General features: G+C 42.2%; 1 protein-coding gene and 1 pseudogene across 3 annotated transcripts; both read left to right on the forward strand.

The window, feature by feature from the left end:
- Positions 1 to 2,518: 2,518 nt before the first annotated feature.
- LOC135562997 (nectin-4-like) lies at positions 2,519 to 5,933 on the forward strand (annotated as a pseudogene).
- A 4,579-nt stretch (positions 5,934 to 10,512) lies between these two features.
- LOC115114824 (sialic acid-binding Ig-like lectin 5) lies at positions 10,513 to 20,224 on the forward strand. Of its 3 annotated transcripts, XM_029643324.2 has the most exons (12): positions 10,513 to 10,617; positions 16,147 to 16,242; positions 16,811 to 17,170; positions 17,432 to 17,725; positions 17,847 to 18,110; positions 18,420 to 18,707; positions 18,888 to 18,975; positions 19,070 to 19,114; positions 19,159 to 19,203; positions 19,296 to 19,340; positions 19,476 to 19,650; positions 19,898 to 20,224. In XM_029643324.2, exons 1-12 carry the CDS (start codon positions 10,536 to 10,538, stop codon positions 19,937 to 19,939), a joined length of 1,824 nt encoding a protein of 607 aa, XP_029499184.2. In that variant the 5' UTR covers positions 10,513 to 10,535; the 3' UTR covers positions 19,940 to 20,224. The 3 variants fall into 3 exon arrangements, with proteins under 3 accessions (XP_029499184.2, XP_029499198.2, XP_029499192.2); XM_029643338.2 differs by lacking the exon at positions 19,159 to 19,203; XM_029643332.2 differs by lacking the exon at positions 19,070 to 19,114.
- Positions 20,225 to 20,659: the final 435 nt, after the last annotated feature.

Here is a 20,659-nt window from a genome sequence, read left to right on the forward strand (position 1 = left end):
CCATGTCTGTTGGCACCATCAAATGTCGCCATTAATGTCTGACTCAATTCCTACACTTAGTACTTCAAAGTAAGTCTCAGCTCTGTTAAAATTACACAGAAGGAAAATTATATTTATCATAGTGATTCAGGAGCAACATTAAAACATAATAATACCAACATTAGACAACAATACAGAAAACCCTCAAATTGCTGAATTAAGTAAATGAAATCAACGATGACAGAATAGTCAGATTAACTATTTTGCTAAATTTATTTATTTAACTAGGTAAACCAGTTACAATGACGGCCTACCCCGGCCAACCACTAACCCGGACGACGGCCTACCCCGGCCAATTGTGCGCCGCCCTATGGGACTCCCAATCACGGCAGGTTGTGATAAAGCCTGGAATAAAACCAGGGTCTGTAGTGACGCCTCTAGCACTGAGATGCAATGCCTTAGACCGCTTAGACCGCTGTGCCACTCGGGAGCAGTATTATAGGTAATGAATATGTAGAGGTATTCTGAGCTTACTACAGACTTTGTGGGGCAGCAGAAAGATCAGCAAATGCAAATACAGAGGTTGTGAGTTCAAATCTCAGGGTCCAGTTTCACATTTTTTAATCTGGATCAGAATGATCCGGATTCTGTAATCCGCTTTTTTGCAATCCAGGATCAGATTGATTGGGCGTTCTTATAAATACATTTTTTTAATTGACATTTGTCAAATCAAGTTCCATTTCCTGTAGTACACAATCAGCTCCTTTGTTGAGGGAGAGGTTGTTGTCCTGGCACCACACTGCCAGGTCTCTGATCCCCTACCTAATAGGCTTTCTTATTGTCGTTGGTGATCAGGCCTACCACCGTTGTGTCGTCAGCAAACTTAATGATGGTGTTGGATTTGCAAAGAAGGGGGTCGAGTGATAAGTGGCAGATATGTGAGAGCAGAACTAATGGCCACCCCTGTCAGAACTACAGATCACAAAATGGCCGACTGCCAAAACTACAAGCAAGGGGAACCCTCAGAAGGTGGAGCCGACCCACAGATAAAGGGTCAAGAAAAACCAGGAAGAAGGAGAGAGAGTGCTGGAAGGATCTATGAACAATAGAGAAAGAGACTATAGAGATTGGCTGGATTTACCGTGTATGAGCTGGATTGTTTTGGATTTACCTGTTGGCGTTTGGACCTGGACCTACCGAAAACCCGATTCGTGTACCGAACTCTGCTATCCTTGACCTCGCCTACGGCCTGGGTGGACCAGGACGGAGAAACAAACACACAGGTACTGTCCTGTTCGAAATAACTCTCATTCTTGGGTGATTTGGTGACAGTTTACCACTTAGTTTGTGACAAACGCTCCTAACCTTGAAGAGGTTTGCCACAATATAAACATTTAAATAAAGTGTCACCCAGCTGGAAAAATTGATTTACAGAGATAACTTGTGCTGAAATACAGTACATCTAAAATGCTGTCTTTGTTTAGTTGAATGAGTCGAACTCTATAAAGACTTGTGCTGCTGTGTGTGTGTGTGTGTGTGTGTGTGTGTGTGTGTGTGTGTGTGTGTGTGTGTGTGTGTGTGTGTGTGTGTGTGTGTGTGTGTTTTAGGTGTTCTCTGTGCAGATTGGACAGCCTTGATGCCTCAGAGTATAAAGGCTCTGAAGGGATCATGTGTGCGCGTTCCCTGCTCATTTACACTTAGTTCCTTGAAATCATTGGACTATAATCCCTACCTAAAATCTCACCCATGTAACACAATTTGAATGAGAGGGGGAACAGATAAGACAAACACAGTAGGCTCCAGTCCATCTGGGAACGTGAACCAGAAAGACTGTACTATAATCCGGGACAACATGCCTACTGGTGACATGTATTACTTCAGACTAGGATGTGGCAATTGTGTCAAGCGTCATTTTGGCACACCTGTTCAAATCAATATCGCAGGTAGGACACAATCTGCGTTGTTTGTAACTTATTTTTTAAAACCTCTTTGGGGCTTGGTGTCCAGCTAGCGGGATAATTCCGACAACAAACTACTTCTATGCTCGCTTCGAGGCAAATAACACTGAAACATGCATGAGAGCACCAGCAGTACCAGAAGACTGTGTGATCACTCTCTCCGCACCCGATGTGAGTAAGACCTTTAGACAGGTCAACATTCACAAGGCCGTAGGGCCAGATGGATTGCCAGGAAGTGTACTGCGAGCATGCGCTGACAAACTAGCAAATGTCTTCACTGACATTTTCAACCTCTCCCTGCCCGAGACTGTAATACCAACATCTTTTAAGCAGACCTCCATCGTGCCTGTGCCCAAGAACACTAAGAACAATGCATGTTCAGCCCCCTCCTGTATTCCCTGTTCACTCATGACTGCACAGCCAGGCACAACTCCAACACAATCATTCAATTTGCCGATGACACAACAGTGGTAGGCCTGATCGCCGACAACAATGAGAGAACCTATAGAGAGGAGGTCAGAGACCTGGCTGTGTGGTGCCAGGACAACAACCTCTCCCTCAACGTGATCAAGAAAAAAGAGATGATTGTGGACTGCAGGAAAAAGAGGACTGGGCACACCTACATTCTCATCAACGGGGCTGCAGTGGAGCAGGTTGAGAGCTTCAAATTCCTTGGTGTCCACATCACCAGCAAACCAACCGTGTCCAAGCACACCATGACATTTGTGAAGCGGGCATGACAAACCTATTCCCCCTCAGGAGACTGGAAAGGTTCTACAGATGCACCATCGAGAGCATTCTGACTGGTTTCATCACTGCCTGGTATGGCAACTGCTCGTTCTCCGACCACAAGGCACTACTGAGGGTAGTGCGTGTGGCCCAGTACATCATTGGGGCCAAACTTCCTGCCATCCAGGACCTCTATACCAGGCGGTGTCAGAGGAAGGCCCTGAAAATTGTCAAAGACTCCAGCCACCCTAGTCATAGACTTTTCTCTCTGTTACCGCACGGCAAGCGGTACCGGAGCGCCAAGTCTAGGTCCAAGAAGCTTCTAAACAGCTTCTACCTCCAAGCCATAAGACTCCTGAACATCTAGTCAAATGGCTACCAAGAGTATTTGTATTGACTCCCCCCCCTCACCACCACAGCCACCCTCTGTTGTAATCTATGCATAGTCACTTTAATTAACTCTACCTACATGTACATACTACCTCAACTAACCGGTGCCCCCGCACATTGACTCTGTATCGGCACCCCCCTTTTTTACTGCTCCTCTTGTATTACTTGTTACTTTTATCTCTTATTTTCTCTTATGTTATTAAACTGCACTGTCGGTTCCGGGGCTTGTAAGTAATAACATTTGATTTGTTTTTATTTGATTAAGCTACCCAATTAAATTGTATGATTGACCACACATGATTCTATACTCTTTACCTCGACAAAACTACATGAAATTGTATTTACGTATTTGTAATTATAGACTTTGTTTCCACATCTTATTGAACAATTCATTGATTATCATTCATAGTGGGTGTGTTTGTTCCTTTTGTTTCATTGAGCTAGTAACATGTCTTTCTAGTCTAGACACTCCCCCCCACACCAACTCTAACCCCAGCTACAGTGTAGGTGAGGGAGGGCACCTCAGTGAGGTTGATTTGCTCTGCTGCAACCCCTTATCCCTCTCTCCCCCCAACTCTGACATGGACCCCCAGACTGGGTCAAAGTGAGGAGGGACTACAGGAGAATCAGGATAAAACTAAAGTCAAGACCTTTGCTTTGACCTTCACTGTGTCATGACGTGGCCCTTTCTGGGTACAGATCATGGCTTCTCACTCTCTCCTACATCCAGGTTCTGTTATCTCAGGTCGTAAATTCCTGCAGGAGACTCTCTCCCCCTGGCCATGCAGAAAGAGAGACACAGAGAGAACAAAGGATTTCACGTGGCGATCTCCTAAATCCCCAAAATGGGCATTTGAAACAAAATGTCCACTTGTGAGAAGGTGGGAATGGTCCTTGGACACTTAAGGGACGGGTATGACGAGGGTGTTTCATTTTGTGACCTCAGAGAGGACAGGAAACACACACAACTTTTTTCTCTGGATGTGAACATTTCTCAATTATGGGGTTTGCATCTAATTCTTATATAAAATGAATGAGTAAAGATAAAACTACTTGTGAAATTATGTAATGTGATGTTAAACCTTTAATGTGAGAGAATTCTATTCCCTTAAAAGTTTAACTAAGTCATTGGCCCGCCCCCGTGAGCACAGACCATGATCAGGCATCATAGAACCACCTTTTCTATTGTTACGAATAGAACCACCTTTTCTATTGTTATGAATTATATTGTTACAAATATTCTTTTCTATTGTTACAACCCCTCCTAAGAAATTCCTCTTCAGACCACGCATACCTCAGTGTCAGCTGAGGTGGCACAGGTTTGAGTACCAAGACTGAGCAAACCCACAGCGTGAGCTGTGATTGCGAATAGTTTAGACCACGCGTACCTCAGTGGAACATGAGGTGGCACAGGTTTAAGTTTAGACTAAGCAAACCCACAACGTGAGCTGTGATTGCGAAAAGTTATTGAATTCTTAACCATACCATGTGGAGCATTGGCTACATTGCTGGAATTGGTTAAACTCTGAGACTTTCGATCCCTACAGGATATGAGAAAATCTTAGATACTAATTACTAGTCTGCAGCTAGCAATGATGTAAACCTGGGATGCGGATACCGACAACTGCCCAAACATCTACATATGAGAATATTTTTGAATGGTACTCTGAAGTATCCATTCTAACCACGAAAGACTGATCTTCAGGAAAACAGAGAGAGAGAGAAAGAGATGCGGATGAACTGACTCTCCAGCAGACCGACTGACAATTCTAACAGAGATCCCGACGATACCTGGGCGTAAATATATATTGATTGCAATTATTCCCGAGTGAGTGTGTGTTCATGTGCAAAGGATTAGCATTTCAATTAATATAATTATCACCTGTGTGTGTAGTCATCCCTTTTGTCTTTCCCGCTCTCGCTCAGTCCACACCCACTTCCCTTTGTCCACCAAGCCGTCATATCGGCTTAGCCCACTAGGGAATCTTCCCTATCATTTGTTAGTAACAGACCTACTGTTTGTTTGTGCATTTCTGTGATTATTTAGTTAGTTAGTAAATAAATGATTAAGACAATTGGTGTATGGATGATTCATAGTAAAGGCTGGGTTCGTGCAGATAACCAACAATTTACGACGTTTGGAATGCGACTGACTTGAGGTAAGGATAATTCATTAATTAGAAGACTAATTGATCAGATATTAAATTATCTGAAGAGTTATATTAGGAAAATTATAACTTTGTAATCTGAAGATTTTCCTTGGTGCCCCGACTTCATAGTTAATTACATTTACGTGATTAGTTTAATCACGTAATAATAATTACAGAGAATTGATTTGATAAAATAACAGTCTTCACTTTTAATGATGCCAAAGACACAACAACTGCTTTATACCTCCATTATGAACAGAAAATCTCCTGCACTGCTCTCTACAAACAACAAGATGCCAAGAATGTCAAATCACCTGAAACTAGTAAGATCAATTGGACTTTTTCCACCTCATATTAGCATCAGTTGGTTGGTTTTATTTCAGTCAAACATGAATAACATTGTGTGCTCTTTCTATAAGTTTCTCCCAAGAACACTGTGTTAGTCAGTCCCTCTGGTCCAGTGGTATAGGGCAGCTCCATGACTCTGACCTGCAGCAGCAATGCCAACCCAGCAGTGAGCTACACTTGGTACAGAGTCAATGGGAGTGAGGGAGTCATTGTAAGATCTGGACAGAGCTTCACCTTCAATAAGATTGCTATCAATGATAGTGGGCGGTACTATTGCGAAGCAGAGAACAAGCATGGGGTGGACAACTCAACAACTACTAACATAGATGTGACATGTAAGTTGTTACACTTCCATATCCTGTGAACATACTTTAAAGGGGCAGTGCAGTCAAAAAACGTGATCTGTAAAAAGTCATATGATATTTCCACACACTGGGGTCAAAATAACACTCTGAAATTGTGAAAATGATACCCTTTTAGTGTAAGAGAAAAACATTTTATATATACTGTATACACTATATACACAAAAGTGAGTCCACCTGTCATGCCCTGGCCTTAGTTATCTTTGTTTTCTTTATTATTTTGGTGTGACATGGGTGATTTATTGTGTTTCGTCTTGTCTAGGGGTTTATTAGATTAATGGGGTTGTGTTCAGTTTAGTTGTCTAGGTAAGTCTATGGTTGCCTAGAGTGGTTCTCAATCAGAGGCAGGTGTTTATCGTTGTCTCTGATTGGGAACCATATTTAGGCAGCCATATTCTTTGGGTATTTTGTGGGTGATTGTTTCCTGTGTCAGTGTTTGTGCCACACGGGACTGTTTTCACGGTTCCTGTTTTGTAGTTGTGTTCATGTTTAGTGGCTCTTATTAAAGAACCATGAACTATAACCACGCTGCGTTTTGGTCCGCCTCCCCTTCCCAGGAAGAAAGCCGTGACACCACCCCTCACATTTTGTAAATATTTGAGTATATCTTTTCATGTGACAACACTGAAGAAATGACACTTTGCTACAATGTAAAGTAGTGAGTATACAGCTGGTTTAACAGTGTACATTTGCTGTCCCCTCAATAACTCAACACACAGACATTAATGTCTAAACCGCTGGCAACAAAAGTGAGTACAAATTGGGCCCAAAGTGTCAATATTTTGTGTGGCCACCATAATTTTCCAGCACTGCCTTAACCCTCTTGGGCATGGAGTTCACCAGAGCTTCACAGGTTGCCACTGCTCTGTGATGACATCATCACAGAGCTGGTGGATGTTAGAGACCTTGCACCTTCCGTTTGAGGATGCCCCACAGATGCTCAATAGGGTTTAGGTCTGGAGACATGCTTGGCCAGTCCATCACCTTAAACCTCAGCTTCTTTAGCAAGGCAGTGGTCGTCTTGGAGGTGTGTTTGGGGTCGTTATCATGTTGGAATACTGCCCTGCGGCCCAGTCTCCGAAGGGAGGGGATCATGTTCTGTTTCAGTATGTCACAGCACATGTTGGCAGTCATGGTTCCCTCAATCAACTCTAGCTTCCCAGTGCCGGCAGCACTCATGCAGCCCCAGACCATGACACTCCCACCACCATGCTTGACTGTAGGCAAAACACACTTGTCTTTATACTCCTCACCTGGTTGCCGCCACACACGCTTGACACCATCTGAACCAAAAAAGTTTATCTTGGTCTCATCAGACCGCAGGACATGGTTCCAGTAATCCATGTCCTTAGTCTGCTTGTCTTCAGCAAACTGTTTGCGGGCTTTCTTGTGCATCATCTTTAGAAGAGGTTTCCTTTTGGGACGACAGCCATGCAGACCAATTTGATGCAGTGTACGGCGTATGGTCTGCGCACTGACAGGCTGACTCCCACCCCTTCAACCTCTGCAGCAATCCTGGCAGCACTCATATGTCTATTTCCCAAAGACAACCTCTGGATATGACGCTGAGCACGTGCACTCAACTTCTTTGGTCGACCATGGCGAGGCCTGTTCTGAGTGGAACCTATCCAGTTAAACCGCTGTATGGTCTTGGCCACCGTGCTGCAGCTCAGTTTCAGGGTCTTGGCAATCTTCTTATAGCCCAGGCCATCTTTATGTAGAGCAACAATTCTTTTTTTCAGATCCTCAGAGAGTTCTTTGACATGAGGTGCCATGTTGAACTTCCAGTGACCAGTCTGTGAGAGCGATGACACCAAATTTAACACACCTGCTCCCCATTCACACCTGAGACCTTGCAACACTAACGAGTCAAATGACACCGGGAAGGGAAAATGGCTAATTGGGCCCAATTTGGACATTTTCACTTAGGGGTGTACTCACTTTTGTGATATACTGTATATACCTGCCCGAATGCATAGTGCCAACTGTAAAGTTTGGTGGAGGAGGAATAATGGTCTGGGGCACTTTTTCATGGTTCAGGCTAGGCCCCTTAGATCCAGTGAAGGGAAATCTTAACGATACAGCATACAATGACATTCTATACAATTCTGTGCTTCCAACTTTGTGGAAACAGTTTGGGGAAGGCCCTTTCCTGTTTCATAATGACAATGCCCCTGTGCAGAAAGCGAGGTTTATACAGAAATGGTTTGTTGAGATTGGTCTGGAAGAACTTGCCTGTCCTACACATAGCCTTGACCTCAACCCCATCGAACACCTTTGGGATCAATTGGAATGCCGATTGCGAGCCAGGCCTAATCGCCCAACATCAGTGCCCAACCTCACTAATACTCTTGTGGCTGAATGGAAGCAAGTCCCCGCAACAATGCTCCAACATCTCGTGGAAAGCCTTCGCAGGAGAGTGGAGACTGTTATAGCAGCAAAGGGGGGACCAACTGCATATTAATGCCCATGATATTGGAATGAGATGTTTGACGAACAGGTGTCCACTTGAGCCAGCTATTTGCTCTTTCAAGTGGGGACACTTCCGGCTGAGGAGTAAGTTTCACACATACCGATGTGCTAAATTCACCCCTCAAACTTACTCAACAGTGACCCAGCGTTGAGCTGAGCTCAGCTGTAGATCTGAGTCACTAGTCACCACTGTAAAGAATGACACACTGCTTGCTTAGCGAGTTCCACTTCCACCTGATTTGGCTAACACCAAGCCTGATCTCAATGCAGTTTTCGGTTCCCAAAACTAGAATCTGTTATGAACAGAGTGCACTAAGTTCTGTAAATGTGACCCTTTGTCAAAGTTTCTAAAAGTTGTGTTGTTTACAAGGACTGCAATGGCAAATTGAGTTCTTGCACACGCACACTTCACAGCGAAGGTGTTCCCTAACAGAAATATGTAAATACATGCTAGAACCCACCAATAGGATCTTGCTAGCTATTGCTTGGCTCTACCGACTTCCTTGCTCGTTCTACCCACTATGCTTAATTTTCTCCCATTGAAAACAACACAGATGAACTATCTCGGGTTAGTTACAAATATCTTTGACCTAACTGTCTTCCTCATCTGTTGTCTATAGTTGCTCCACAGATCCTGCCCTCCTCTAGCTGCATCAGAACTGCAGATCAGATCAACTTTACCTATGAGAGTCATGGGAACCCCTCTCCCAAAGTGGAGGGGCAATTGTCTGGAACGCCTGTCAATCAGTTTACTAACACCAATGGACAGCACAGGCCTGAGAAGCTCCCTCACCACCCATCAATCACAGGAGGAAGACACGCCCACTCTGGTCTGCCTCAGAACCAGCTCTGTTGGATCTCATTCACAAGAGGTTTGGACACCATAATTGACTACAATGATGATCTTGATAACCTTGATAATAACTTTTGCAAGTCTATCGATTAAAGCTTTTTCTGTTCACCCCTAGGTCAAGTTTCCTTGGCAATCTTCATCACTGCAATATTTGTTTCGACATTAATGACAGCACTGATATGTGCTTTACTGTTTCTCCTAAGGTAAAATGTTCCGGAAATACTGCACATATTTGTGTCTTTACACTTTTCGTGCTCTACATTAACATAGTTCCTGATTCTGAAGTGTACACTTATTTATAGTTATTTGATTTGTTGTATGATGATTTCACAGAACGTGATTTCACAGGGTTTGGGATCCTTGTTTTACAGTACTCAGAGGTCAATACAAATATTACGACTGTGATGTGGTGATGAACCTAGTTCCGACCAGTAGTGAGAGGACACAGGTACGCATCATCAGATTTATCCTAGAAATATTTTGATAATGAAAGAAGTCTGTTAAATGACTATAAATGTATGTTATTGCAGGATCCTCCTGTGCCAGAAGAAGACATATACGCCAACAGCATGATTCCATGTCAGGCCAGGAGACAGGGACGCAAACAAGACCTAGAGGCCCCCAATCCGGGTCCCAAACCCCTGCCTTCCGCCAAAGCCATCTCTGAGACAGACCGAACCAGCCTGCCCAGTCCCATCGCTGACACTGCTACAGTTCCAGGAGAAGTCACTGCAAAGAAGGATGGGGATGGTGTGTTGTATTTCAGTGTGATTTGGGAGAAGAAGAAGTGGATGAAGAAGGAGAACGAGCGGTCCGTGGACGGGGGAAAGGAGGCGTCTAGCGGTTCCTACCTGCAGGAAGAGAGGTGTGTGCTGGGAAATGTAGGCACACAGAATGAGAAAGGTACTGGAGGTGGATAACCTGCAGGTCTCTCAAGTTTTTCATGAATTTACTGTAGGCCTATTGTACTTTCACAAAGATATATTGCTCTTAATGAAAGTATAATGCAGTTTTTTTTCACCACAAAACAAATAAACACATTAAATGTCCACCTTATTGTTCTTTATTGTAGCCTATGTAATTGTTCACAGCATTATGATTTTAATGTTTTCAAGGTATTTAAAACTCTTAAACTCACTATAATATCACTGAATGCACCAATAGTATTTCACAAAAAAAACTAAAAAATACAAAGGTGCGTTTGAAAGCTAACATTAGAACAAACTGTTCGCCAATTGGAATGTAGGCTCTGAGAGATTCAGTGAGTTTCCTGTTTGAAAAGAACAAGGGGAGGATGATGTGCAGCAGTGGTTTTCGCTTTGTGACAGAGAACAGAGGGCCAACTCAGACAGACACGCTCACCACCTCCTCTGAAGGTAAGGCATGATGTTCATCTCTGGTTTTATGGGGATTTGTGACAACATTTCAATGACAGTGATAGGTTGAACAAACCATTTTGGGAAATGTAAATATGATGGTATGTCTGTACACTCTTAGAAAAAAAAGGGTTCCAGGTAAAACTATTTTAGGTTATATTTAGGGTATATGTGTCCAAAGAAACCAACATATTTCCTGAGCTATCTTATATCTCCTAGATATAGGAGAGACATCAAAATCCTATTCCTTATAATAACTTTTTTGAGTGTCTTTTTTGCCATTTATTAATGTTAGAAACAGTGTTTTCATTGGTTGACATAGGTCATCATACATGGATCTGCTGTCTAATTATGGTTTAGAATGTCATTTTGCAGCCTGCGGGTAGACTGGGATTTATTTCCAGAAACCTCTTCCCATAGGACCTACCACATAATATACTATAGATATAATATACATCTTGATATTGTTTTCAATTTATCTCATTTTAATTCACCGGGGTGATGTCTAAGAAACTGTCCATCCACATAGGGGCGGCAGCGTAGCCTAGTGGTTAGAGCGTTGGACTAGTAACCGGAAGGTTGCAAGTTCAAACCCCCGAGCTGACAAGGTACAAATCTGTCTTTCTGCCCCTGAACAGGCAGTTAACCCACTGTTCCCAGGCCGTCATTGAAAATAAAAATGTGTTCTTAACTGACTTGCCTGGTTAAATAAAGGTAACATTTTTAAAAAAAAATCCTCTTTAATCAAACCAAAATTATATTGACAGAAGTAGAAACAAGGAAGGGTCTCTGGCCATGTGTAACGGTTTTCTTGATTTGAAGGAGAAGCGGACCAAAACACAGCGTGGTTTCTATTCATGGTTCTTTAATAAAGACAACTATACAGCCCTATCTGGTGCAAACACAGAGACAGGAACAATCACCCACCAAAACCCAACACCAAACAGGGTACCTAAATATGGTTCCCAATCAGAGACAATGACTAACACCTGCCTCTGATTGAGAACCATATCAGGCCAAACACAGAAACAGACAAACTAGACACACAACATAGAATGCCCACTCAGATCACACCCTGACCAAACAAAACATAGAAACATACAAAGCAAACTATGGTCAGGGTGTGACACCATGGCAGTTTCACATCCTGTAGTACATCAGGAAGTAATGTATTTGTCTGGTCAAATATAGTCATTGGTTACTTAAAGTACATACCTTTTAACAGACACTCTTAACCAGAGCGACTTGAATACATTTTCAACCTTGTCCCCCATGGGAATCGAACCCAAAAACCTGGCATTGCAAGTGCCATGCTCTACCAACTGAGCCCCACAGGACCTAGTATTAGGTAGTTCTTAGGATCCTCATAAGGCAGCAGCTTCTCTTCCTGTGGTACAAACAGGAAATAAATAATTACGTCTCAACAAAACCACAGCCTACATCATAAATAAAACAATACATCATACAAGACATGACATTAATACTCTATTATTACAAATATACTATATAAAATGTAAAATAATACAATATTACAATATTAGAATGTGTGTGTGTTAGAGTGTTTGTGTGCATGCGTGCATGCGTGTTTGTGTGTGTCAAATAAAATACATATGTAAACTACAGGTGTAGACTAACATTGAAATAGTTACTTACAGGCCCTTCCCAACAATTTATAATACTATAATAATAATAATAATAATAATAATATTAATAATAATAATTGTAACACAAGGAATAAATACACAATGAGCAATGATAGCTTGGCTATATACATGGTGTACTAGTACAGAGTCGATATGCAGGGGTAGAAAGTAATGGAGATATATATGTACATATAGGTAGGGGTAAAGTGACTAGGCAACTGGATAGAATATAAACAGTAGCAGCACCGTGTGTGATGAGTGTTTAAGTGTGTGTGTGTGTGTGGCAGTGGAGGCTGCTGAGGGGAGGACGGCTCATAATAATGTCTGGAACGGAGCGAATGGATTGGCATCGAACACATAGAAACCATGTGTTTGTTGTATTTGATACCATTCCACTGATTCCGCTCCAGCCATGACCATGAGCCCGTCCTCCCCAATTAAGGTGGCACCAAAATCCTGTGGTGTGTGGCGAATGTGTGCCTGTGTGTACGTACATGTTGTGTGTGAGTGATTGTGTGTGTGTATGTGTTGGAGTGTCAGTGTAAGAATGTGTGAGTGTGTGGGTAGAGTCCGGTGTGTGTGCATAGTGTTTCTTCACTGTCCGCGTTGTGAGTCGTTTAAAAAAAAATCAGATTTAGCTTTCGAGCGGCGAGACGTTCTTTACCATTCGGCCATCAGATTTTGCTTTGTGTGATCTATTGTTGTCTCTACCTTCTTGACCTTTGTGCTTTTGACTGTGCCCAATAATGTTTGTACCATGTTTTGTGCTGCTACCATGTTGTGTTGCTACCATATTGTTGTTATGTGGTGTTGCTACCATGATGTGTTGTCATGTGTTGCTGCCTTGCTATGTTGTTGTCTTTAGGTCTCTCTTTATCTAGTGTTGTGTTGTCTCGCTTGTTTATGTTTTGTCCTGTATTTATATTGTATTTAATATATTTTTTTTAAATCCCAGGCCCCAGTCCCCGCAGGAGGCCTTTTGCCTTTTGGTAGGCAGTCATTGTAAATAAGAATTTGTTCTTAACTGACTTGCCTAGTTAAATAAAGGTTCAATTAAAAAAAATAAAAGCTGCACAGCGGAGGTACTGCAGGGGGTCCACGGAAATACTGTACACGACCATTCAAAGATTTGGGGTCACCTAGAAATGTCCTCGTTTTTGAAAGAAAAGCACATTTTTTGGCCATTAAAACAACATCAAATTGATCAGAAATACAGTTTAGACATTGTTAATGTTGTAAATGACTATTGTAGCTGGAAATGGCTGATTTTTTTATGGAATATCTACATAGGTGTACAGAGGCCCATTATCAGCAACCATCACTCCTGTGTTCCAATGGCACGTTGTGTTAGCTAATCCAAGTTTATAATTTTAAAAGTCTAACTGATCATTAGAAAACCATTTTGCAATTATGTTAGCACAGCTGAAAACTGTTGTTCTGATTAAAGAAGCAATAAAACTGACCTTCTTTAGACTACTTGAGTATCTTGAGCATCAGCATTTGTGGGTTTGATTACAGGCTCAAAATGGCCACAAACAAAGAACTTTCTTCTGAAACTCGTCAGCCTATTCTTGGCTATTCCATGCGAGAAATTGCCAAGAAACTGAAGATCTCCAACAATGCTGTGTACTGTTCACAGAACAGCGCAAACTGGCTCTAACCAGAATAGAAAGAGGAGTGGGAGGCCCCGGTGCACAACTGAGCAAGAGGTGTCTAGTTTGAGAAACAGATGCCTCACAAGTCCTCAATTGGTAGCTTCATTAAATAGTACCCGCAATACACGTCAACAGTGAAGAAGCGACTCCGGCATGCTGGCCTTCTACCTGGATAGCTTGCTATCATCGACGGAAAAAACAAATTCCCAAGTTTATCAAGACATTTTGCAGGAGAATGTAAGGCTATCTGTCTGCCAATTGAAGCTCAACAGAAGATGGGTGATGCAACAGGACAACGACCTAAAACCCAGAAGTAAATAAACAACAGAATGGCTTCAACAGAAGAAAATACGTCTTCTGGAGTGGCCCAGTTAGAGTCCTGACCTCAACCCAATTGAGATGCTGTGGCATGACCTCAAGAGAGCGGTTCACACCAGACATCCCAAGAATATTGCTGAACTGAAATAGTTTTGTAAAGAGGAATGGTCCAAAATTCCTCCTGACCGTTGTGCAGGTCTGCTCCCCAACTACAGAAAACGTTTGGTTGAGGTTATTGCTGACAAAGGAGGGTCAACCAGTTATTAAATCCAAGAGTTCACATACCTTTTCCCACCCTGCACTGTGAATGTTTACACAGTGTGTCCAGTAAAGACAAGAAAACCTATAATTGTTTGTGTGTTATTAGTTTAAGCAGACTGTGTTTGTCTATTGTTGTGACTTAGATGAAGATCAGATCAAATTTTATGACCAATTTATGCAGAAATCCAGGTATTTCCATAGGGTTCACATGGTTTTTCTTGCCACTGTAAATGGTAGATTATCAGACACTCAACAAGAAGGTCGATCCCCCACAATGGGGAGACCCATGAGACAGAGCACAATTGGCCTAGCGTCGTCCGGGTTAGGGGAGGGTTTGGCCGGCCAGGATGTCCTTGTCCCATCGCGCTCTAGTGACTACTGTGGCTCATGCACACTGACTCCGGTTGCCAGCTGTAAGGTGTTAACTCCATACAGCTTGCCATAGGAAACTATTCAGAACCCTTGACTTTTTCCACATGGCAGGGAGACTAGTCAGGGTCGTGGCAAAGATGAACGGAGCAAAGTACAGAGAGATCCTTGATGAAAACCTGCTCCAGAGCGCTCAGGACCACAGACTGGGGTGAAGGTTCACCTTCCAATAGGACAATGACCCTAAGCAAACAGCCAAGACAACACAGGAGTGGCTTTGGGACAAGTCTCTGAATATCCTTGAGTGTCACAGCCAGAGCCCGGACTTGAACCAGGTCGAACTTCTCTGGCGAGACCTGAAAATAGCTGTGCAACGACGCTCCCCATCCAACCTGGCAGGGCTTGAGAAGATCTGCAGAGAGGAAATGGGAGAAAGTCCCCAAATACAGGTGTGCCAAGCTTGTAGCATCATACCCTAGAATACTCAAGGCTGTAACCGCTGCCAAAGGTGCTTCAACAAAGTACTGAGTAAAGGGTCTGAATACTTATTTACATTTATTTCTGTTTTCTATTTTTAACAAAAAAATGAAAACCAATTTTTTTCTTTGTCATTATGGGGTATTGTGTGTAGATTGTTAAGGAAAATGAATGTATGTACAGTATCAGTCAAAAGTTCGGACTAACCTACAAGAGTGTGCAAAGCTGTCATCAAGGCAAAGGGAGCTACTTTGAAGAATATAAAATATAAAATATATTTAGATTTATTTACCACTTTTTTGGTTACTACATGATTCCACATGTGTTTTGTCATAGTTTTGATATCTTCACTATTATTCTGCAATGTAGAACATATTTCAAATAAAGTTCAACTCTGGAATGAGTAGGTGTGTCCAAACGTTTGACTGGTACTGCATATACATGCATATTTAAAAAAGACATATATGGGGGATCGGAAATGATGCAGACAATTACATTGATGGAAGCTACAATCTATCTGCGATATTAAAGGTGATCTACCCCCTAAAAAAGATTATACAAATAAATACAAATAAAAAAAGGTTCCACCCAAAAACGATCTATTGGTATTTGCTTCATTAGTCCATTGTTGATATAGTCCAAAATGTTTTGCCTGTCAGCAAACAGGTCTTCAAGATATGTCACTTTCAAAATATTGCTGACAAGCAAAACATTTTGGGAGTATGTCAACAATGGACTAAATATTGATTTTGGGTGGAGTTTATCTTTAATGAATTGATTGGGTGATTCCTTTTTTTGTTTTATAGCTCTAAACGTCAGTATCCTAAGCATCACATGGTGTCAGGACCCTAATAGACTAAAGACACCACAGACTCTAATGGACATCCTCAGCTTCATCACAGGTATGTTATACACATCTTATTATATGACATTTGCTTGCGTGGTAAAACTTTACGTTTGCATCAAAATGATCTGAATGTAACTTTCTAGCTATAAGCCGTTAAATGTCACTCTTTGTTAAATAGTGTATGTGGACATTATGTAGATAAATACAGTACGTACAGTAAATGCTCTTTATTTTTGCTTTGGACAAGCTTGAAGCTTTTATAATGGAACCCAATTATTGACTCTGATTATTGTTAGCAATGGATTTTGCTGAAAGTGCTACATGTATGAAGAAAGACGACGACAGAACCACATGCAGTATTTTTAACCTGTGGTCACATAATGTGTGAGATGTGCTTACTGGCACTGCCAAGCTAATTCAGTTTAGATGCAGTTTCAATGCAGCTGTTATATTTGTCCTGCAGTGCAACACTTTCTGTTGCACTGAGAAAACACTTCTGCAGATCAACCCTATTCGATTCCTCTAATTGGGGACGTTAATTCAATCTCCACTTAATACGGCTGGCAAAGTAATAAAGGAGAACTGATGCAATGTGAACTGACTTGTTAGGCCTTCTTCCTCAGGGTGCACACTTGTCTCGCTTGGTCACTGTTGGATGGTGAAGGTGCCCAATACTGTGAAGGCAGTAGATGGCAGCTGTGTAGAAGTGTCCTGTCACACCGCCCCCCACCACAGGGTCATCTGGTACCAGTATCATAGCGTTCACTATCCTAAGCTTTATGATGGCAAGGAACCGACCAGTGTGGGGGCCAGTTTTAGAGGGCGTACATCAGTGCCAGGCAATTCAGCAGAGGGGGACTGTACACTGAGGTTTGAGAGTGTGACGTGGAGAGACAATAACCTCAAGCTCTACATGTGGATCAACCCTGATGAGTCCGCTACACAACTGTTCCATCATCAGATCGTAACAATTACAATTGAAAGTAAGCGCACTCATGGAGAGGTGTATTAGATTGAACATTTGTTGTAGTTGAACAACTGAAAAACAAACAGATTGTGATTAGATGAACAGTACTTCATTCATTTGACATCTGTATTTAGGAGTGACAGTGGTCAGTAGTTAAAGCACTATGTTAAAACTGAATGAGAATTGCAGACAGGGTGTTAAATCATTAGTCATGGGGAACTGGTAATGCCTTGTTTGCCTTTGGTTCCCGCTAATAATCATTTATTTGAACTTGCAGATAGAAAAGCTCCTGCGTTATCCATGCAGAATGCAATGGTGGATGGAGCCTTATTCCAGGCCAACTGTAGTGTCTGGCACTCCTGCCCATCCTCTCCTCCATCCCTTCACTGGAGCCGCTTGCCTGTAAATTCTACAGCGGTGACGTCAATGGAGGAAAAGGGAGGGCTGTGGGTGTCCACTGAGACAATACAAGGAAGAGGAACGTGCCAACTGCACAAAAAAGAGATGAAATGCACAGCTCAATTCGCTACAGTCCAAACTGAGAGTCAAGCAGTCATTCTTAACATCTCGTGTACGTTTTTGGTCTTTCTTGTTTGTACTCAGTTGTGTAATTATTCTGTTCACATCATATACCATATTACAGAACAAACAACTACATAGTACCAATACATGTCTGTCTACTTCATTAACAGATGCCCCTGTAGGTGTGAATATGATGGCGGATGAACAGCCAGTCAGTGAAGGTCATAGTGTCAATCTGGAGTGTGTTGCTGACAGCAACCCCCAGCCAGGCCAGTATGTGTGGATCAGACGACAGGGAGGCCAAAGCATCCAAACGAATTCAACTCAGGGAAAAATGTCCTATCCCAACATTAGCCGAGACTCTTCATTCTCCTGCATTGTCCAAAACAATATTGGATCAAGTCAGTCAGCCTGGCTGTTTCTGGATGTCAACTGTAAGTATCTCATTGTATGTGTCTATTTTTAAAATTTAAAATTTAATTTTTTTCACCTTTATTTAACCAGGTAGGCAAGTTGAGAACAAGTTCTCATTTACTATTGCGACCTGGCCATTGTCTGGTTGCACAGTTTCCAATGGAACTAGCATTATATTTGTACACTGAAATGCTAATTCTAGCAACTGGTTATGGGTGTAAAATATAAGAACAGACTCCTTCCCACCCTAACGTAGTTCTGTTGTCATTGCTTCTCACTTACAATTTTTTAAAATTAAATCACCACTTTGTGTCATTTTGTCGCTCCAGTCCCCCCAGCAATCCTCTCTGACTCCACTTGCTCCTTGAAGGGTGGGATTCTGACCTGTGTGTGTAGAGCAGAAGCCCGACCTAATGCCACTCTGCGCTGGACGATCAACGGAAGCAGCACTCTCCCATCCTCCTTCACTTCCATCACCATATACAGAGATAATACTGTGTCAGCAGAACTCACTGGGCCTGTGGAAAGTCGACCAAATGTCTCCTGCGTAGCCAGTAACTCACTGGCCACTGACATCCAGCAGCTGCCCCTTGACACAAAATTCACAGCTGGACAGTGTAAGCAAGCTTTCAGTACAGAATGTCTGTTCTTAATCTTCTGATGTCATTAGAATCTGCACACGGTGACAGTCTTTCTTCCTCCTCTGCCTCCCCATTTGTCCCCCCTCCCCACTCTCTCTCTGTCTCTCTGTCTCTCTCTCTCTATCTCTCTCTCTCTCTGTCTTTCTTTGAACACAGTTCTGCCATGGATGCTGACTGCTCTGGCAGTTGGAAGTGTCTTTCTGGGATGTGTAATGTTTGTATGCAGAAGACGTTGCAGAGAGAGGTTTGTATGGTTCTTGTTGATGAGAAGATGTCACATATTCAACCATTTTAGGTGTGTCATTTTGAATGATGTCTCCCTTCTACAATATCTGTAGGCCAAAGGCCAGCTCTATTCTCCACACGTTGGATATCCCTCTAAGGTACTGTCATTTTGAACGATGTCTCCCTTCTACATTATCTGTAGGCCAAAGGCCAGCTCTAATCTCCACACGTTGGATATCCCTCTAAGGTACTGTCATTTCTGCATCTGTATTTTACATACAACAAATAATAATGTTCAAGCTCATTGACATTGAGATGTTTTTTGTTGTTGTCAATAAGGCAAGGTGACATGTCAGAGTCCCTAAGGTACAGCAATCCCCAAAAGTAAGAAAAAGTTTAACAATGATATAGCATGGAAATTAATTTGCTTCTGTAGAGGGTGGTTGGAGAATAAAACATTTAAATAGTAAAAATGGTACTGAACTATAATCAGGTTCCACATTCTCTTCTCCTTCACAGACCACAGCAAAAGCCTGAGAGGACCAAGCCTAAGGCCATGCCAATGGCCATACCCAAGGAGAAAGCACGGACGGATAGCCGATCGTCAGTCTACGAAAATGACTTTGTGCCAAAGAAGCCTAGTCAAAACCCAGCAAAGAACAACGAGAAGATCAAATTACAAGATAGCACAAAGGTAAACTTTATGTAACCTCACTGCAGGCACAATTTGGCTGTGTTTGATAAAAATGTAAATACCACATACTTTTTCACCCACACTTTCATATTTCAGACACTGTTATGACAAGAGTGATTTCCACCAAACCTCAATCACATACTTTCACACCCCTTTAGCCCTCAGACCAAGTATATTTGTGAAGCAATTTTGGTGGCCTATGCATGTAAAAAGATAGGCTAAAACGTTCTTATTTTTTTCCCCATAGGCTATGTGTTCAGACATGGATGATATTTACCAAAATTATTGAACTACCAGTGCACACAACATTTGCTTCAGAGTGCATAATAATAATGTTATCCAATTGTTATAAGCTGACGATTGAGTCGTGTAGCCTACTGTTAAAAGTCTAAAGTTGTTGTGTTTGTGCACCTGTCTGGGCTGTGTGGATTGTGTTTTTTTTGTGTTTAAGTGATGAATGTAACCTATGTTTTGTATTGTAACTTTTGTATCAACTTAATTTGTGTGTCAAATTGCTTTTAAAAATGTGTTACGTGAACATAATTATAACTGAAATAAAATACATACATGTTAACTTTTTCTACAGAGCTGTCTATACACTGAGTATACCAAACATTAGGAAAAGTTTCCTAATATTGAGATGATGCACCCCTTTGCCCTCGGAACAGTTCAATTCGTCTGGGCATGGACTCTACAAGGTATTCCACAGGGATGCTGGCCCATGTTGACTCCAGTGCTTCCCACTATTGTGTTAAGTTGGCTAGATGTCCTTTGGGTGGTGGACCATTCTTGATACTCACAGGAAGCTGTTGAGCATGAAAAACCCAGCAGCGTTGCAGTTCTTGACACAAACCTGTTGGCCTGGCTAGGGCTGTGGTGGTCACAAAATTTTGTCAGCCGGGTGATTGTCAAGCAAATAACTGCCGGTCTCACGGTAATTAGCCATTCATTAATATAAACACATTTAGCATCTCCTGGCTTCCACACACAGCCTACAAGCCACTGATGC

This window comes from Oncorhynchus nerka, linkage group LG3, assembly GCF_034236695.1.
Source record: "Oncorhynchus nerka isolate Pitt River linkage group LG3, Oner_Uvic_2.0, whole genome shotgun sequence".
Lineage (NCBI taxonomy): Eukaryota > Metazoa > Chordata > Actinopteri > Salmoniformes > Salmonidae > Oncorhynchus > Oncorhynchus nerka.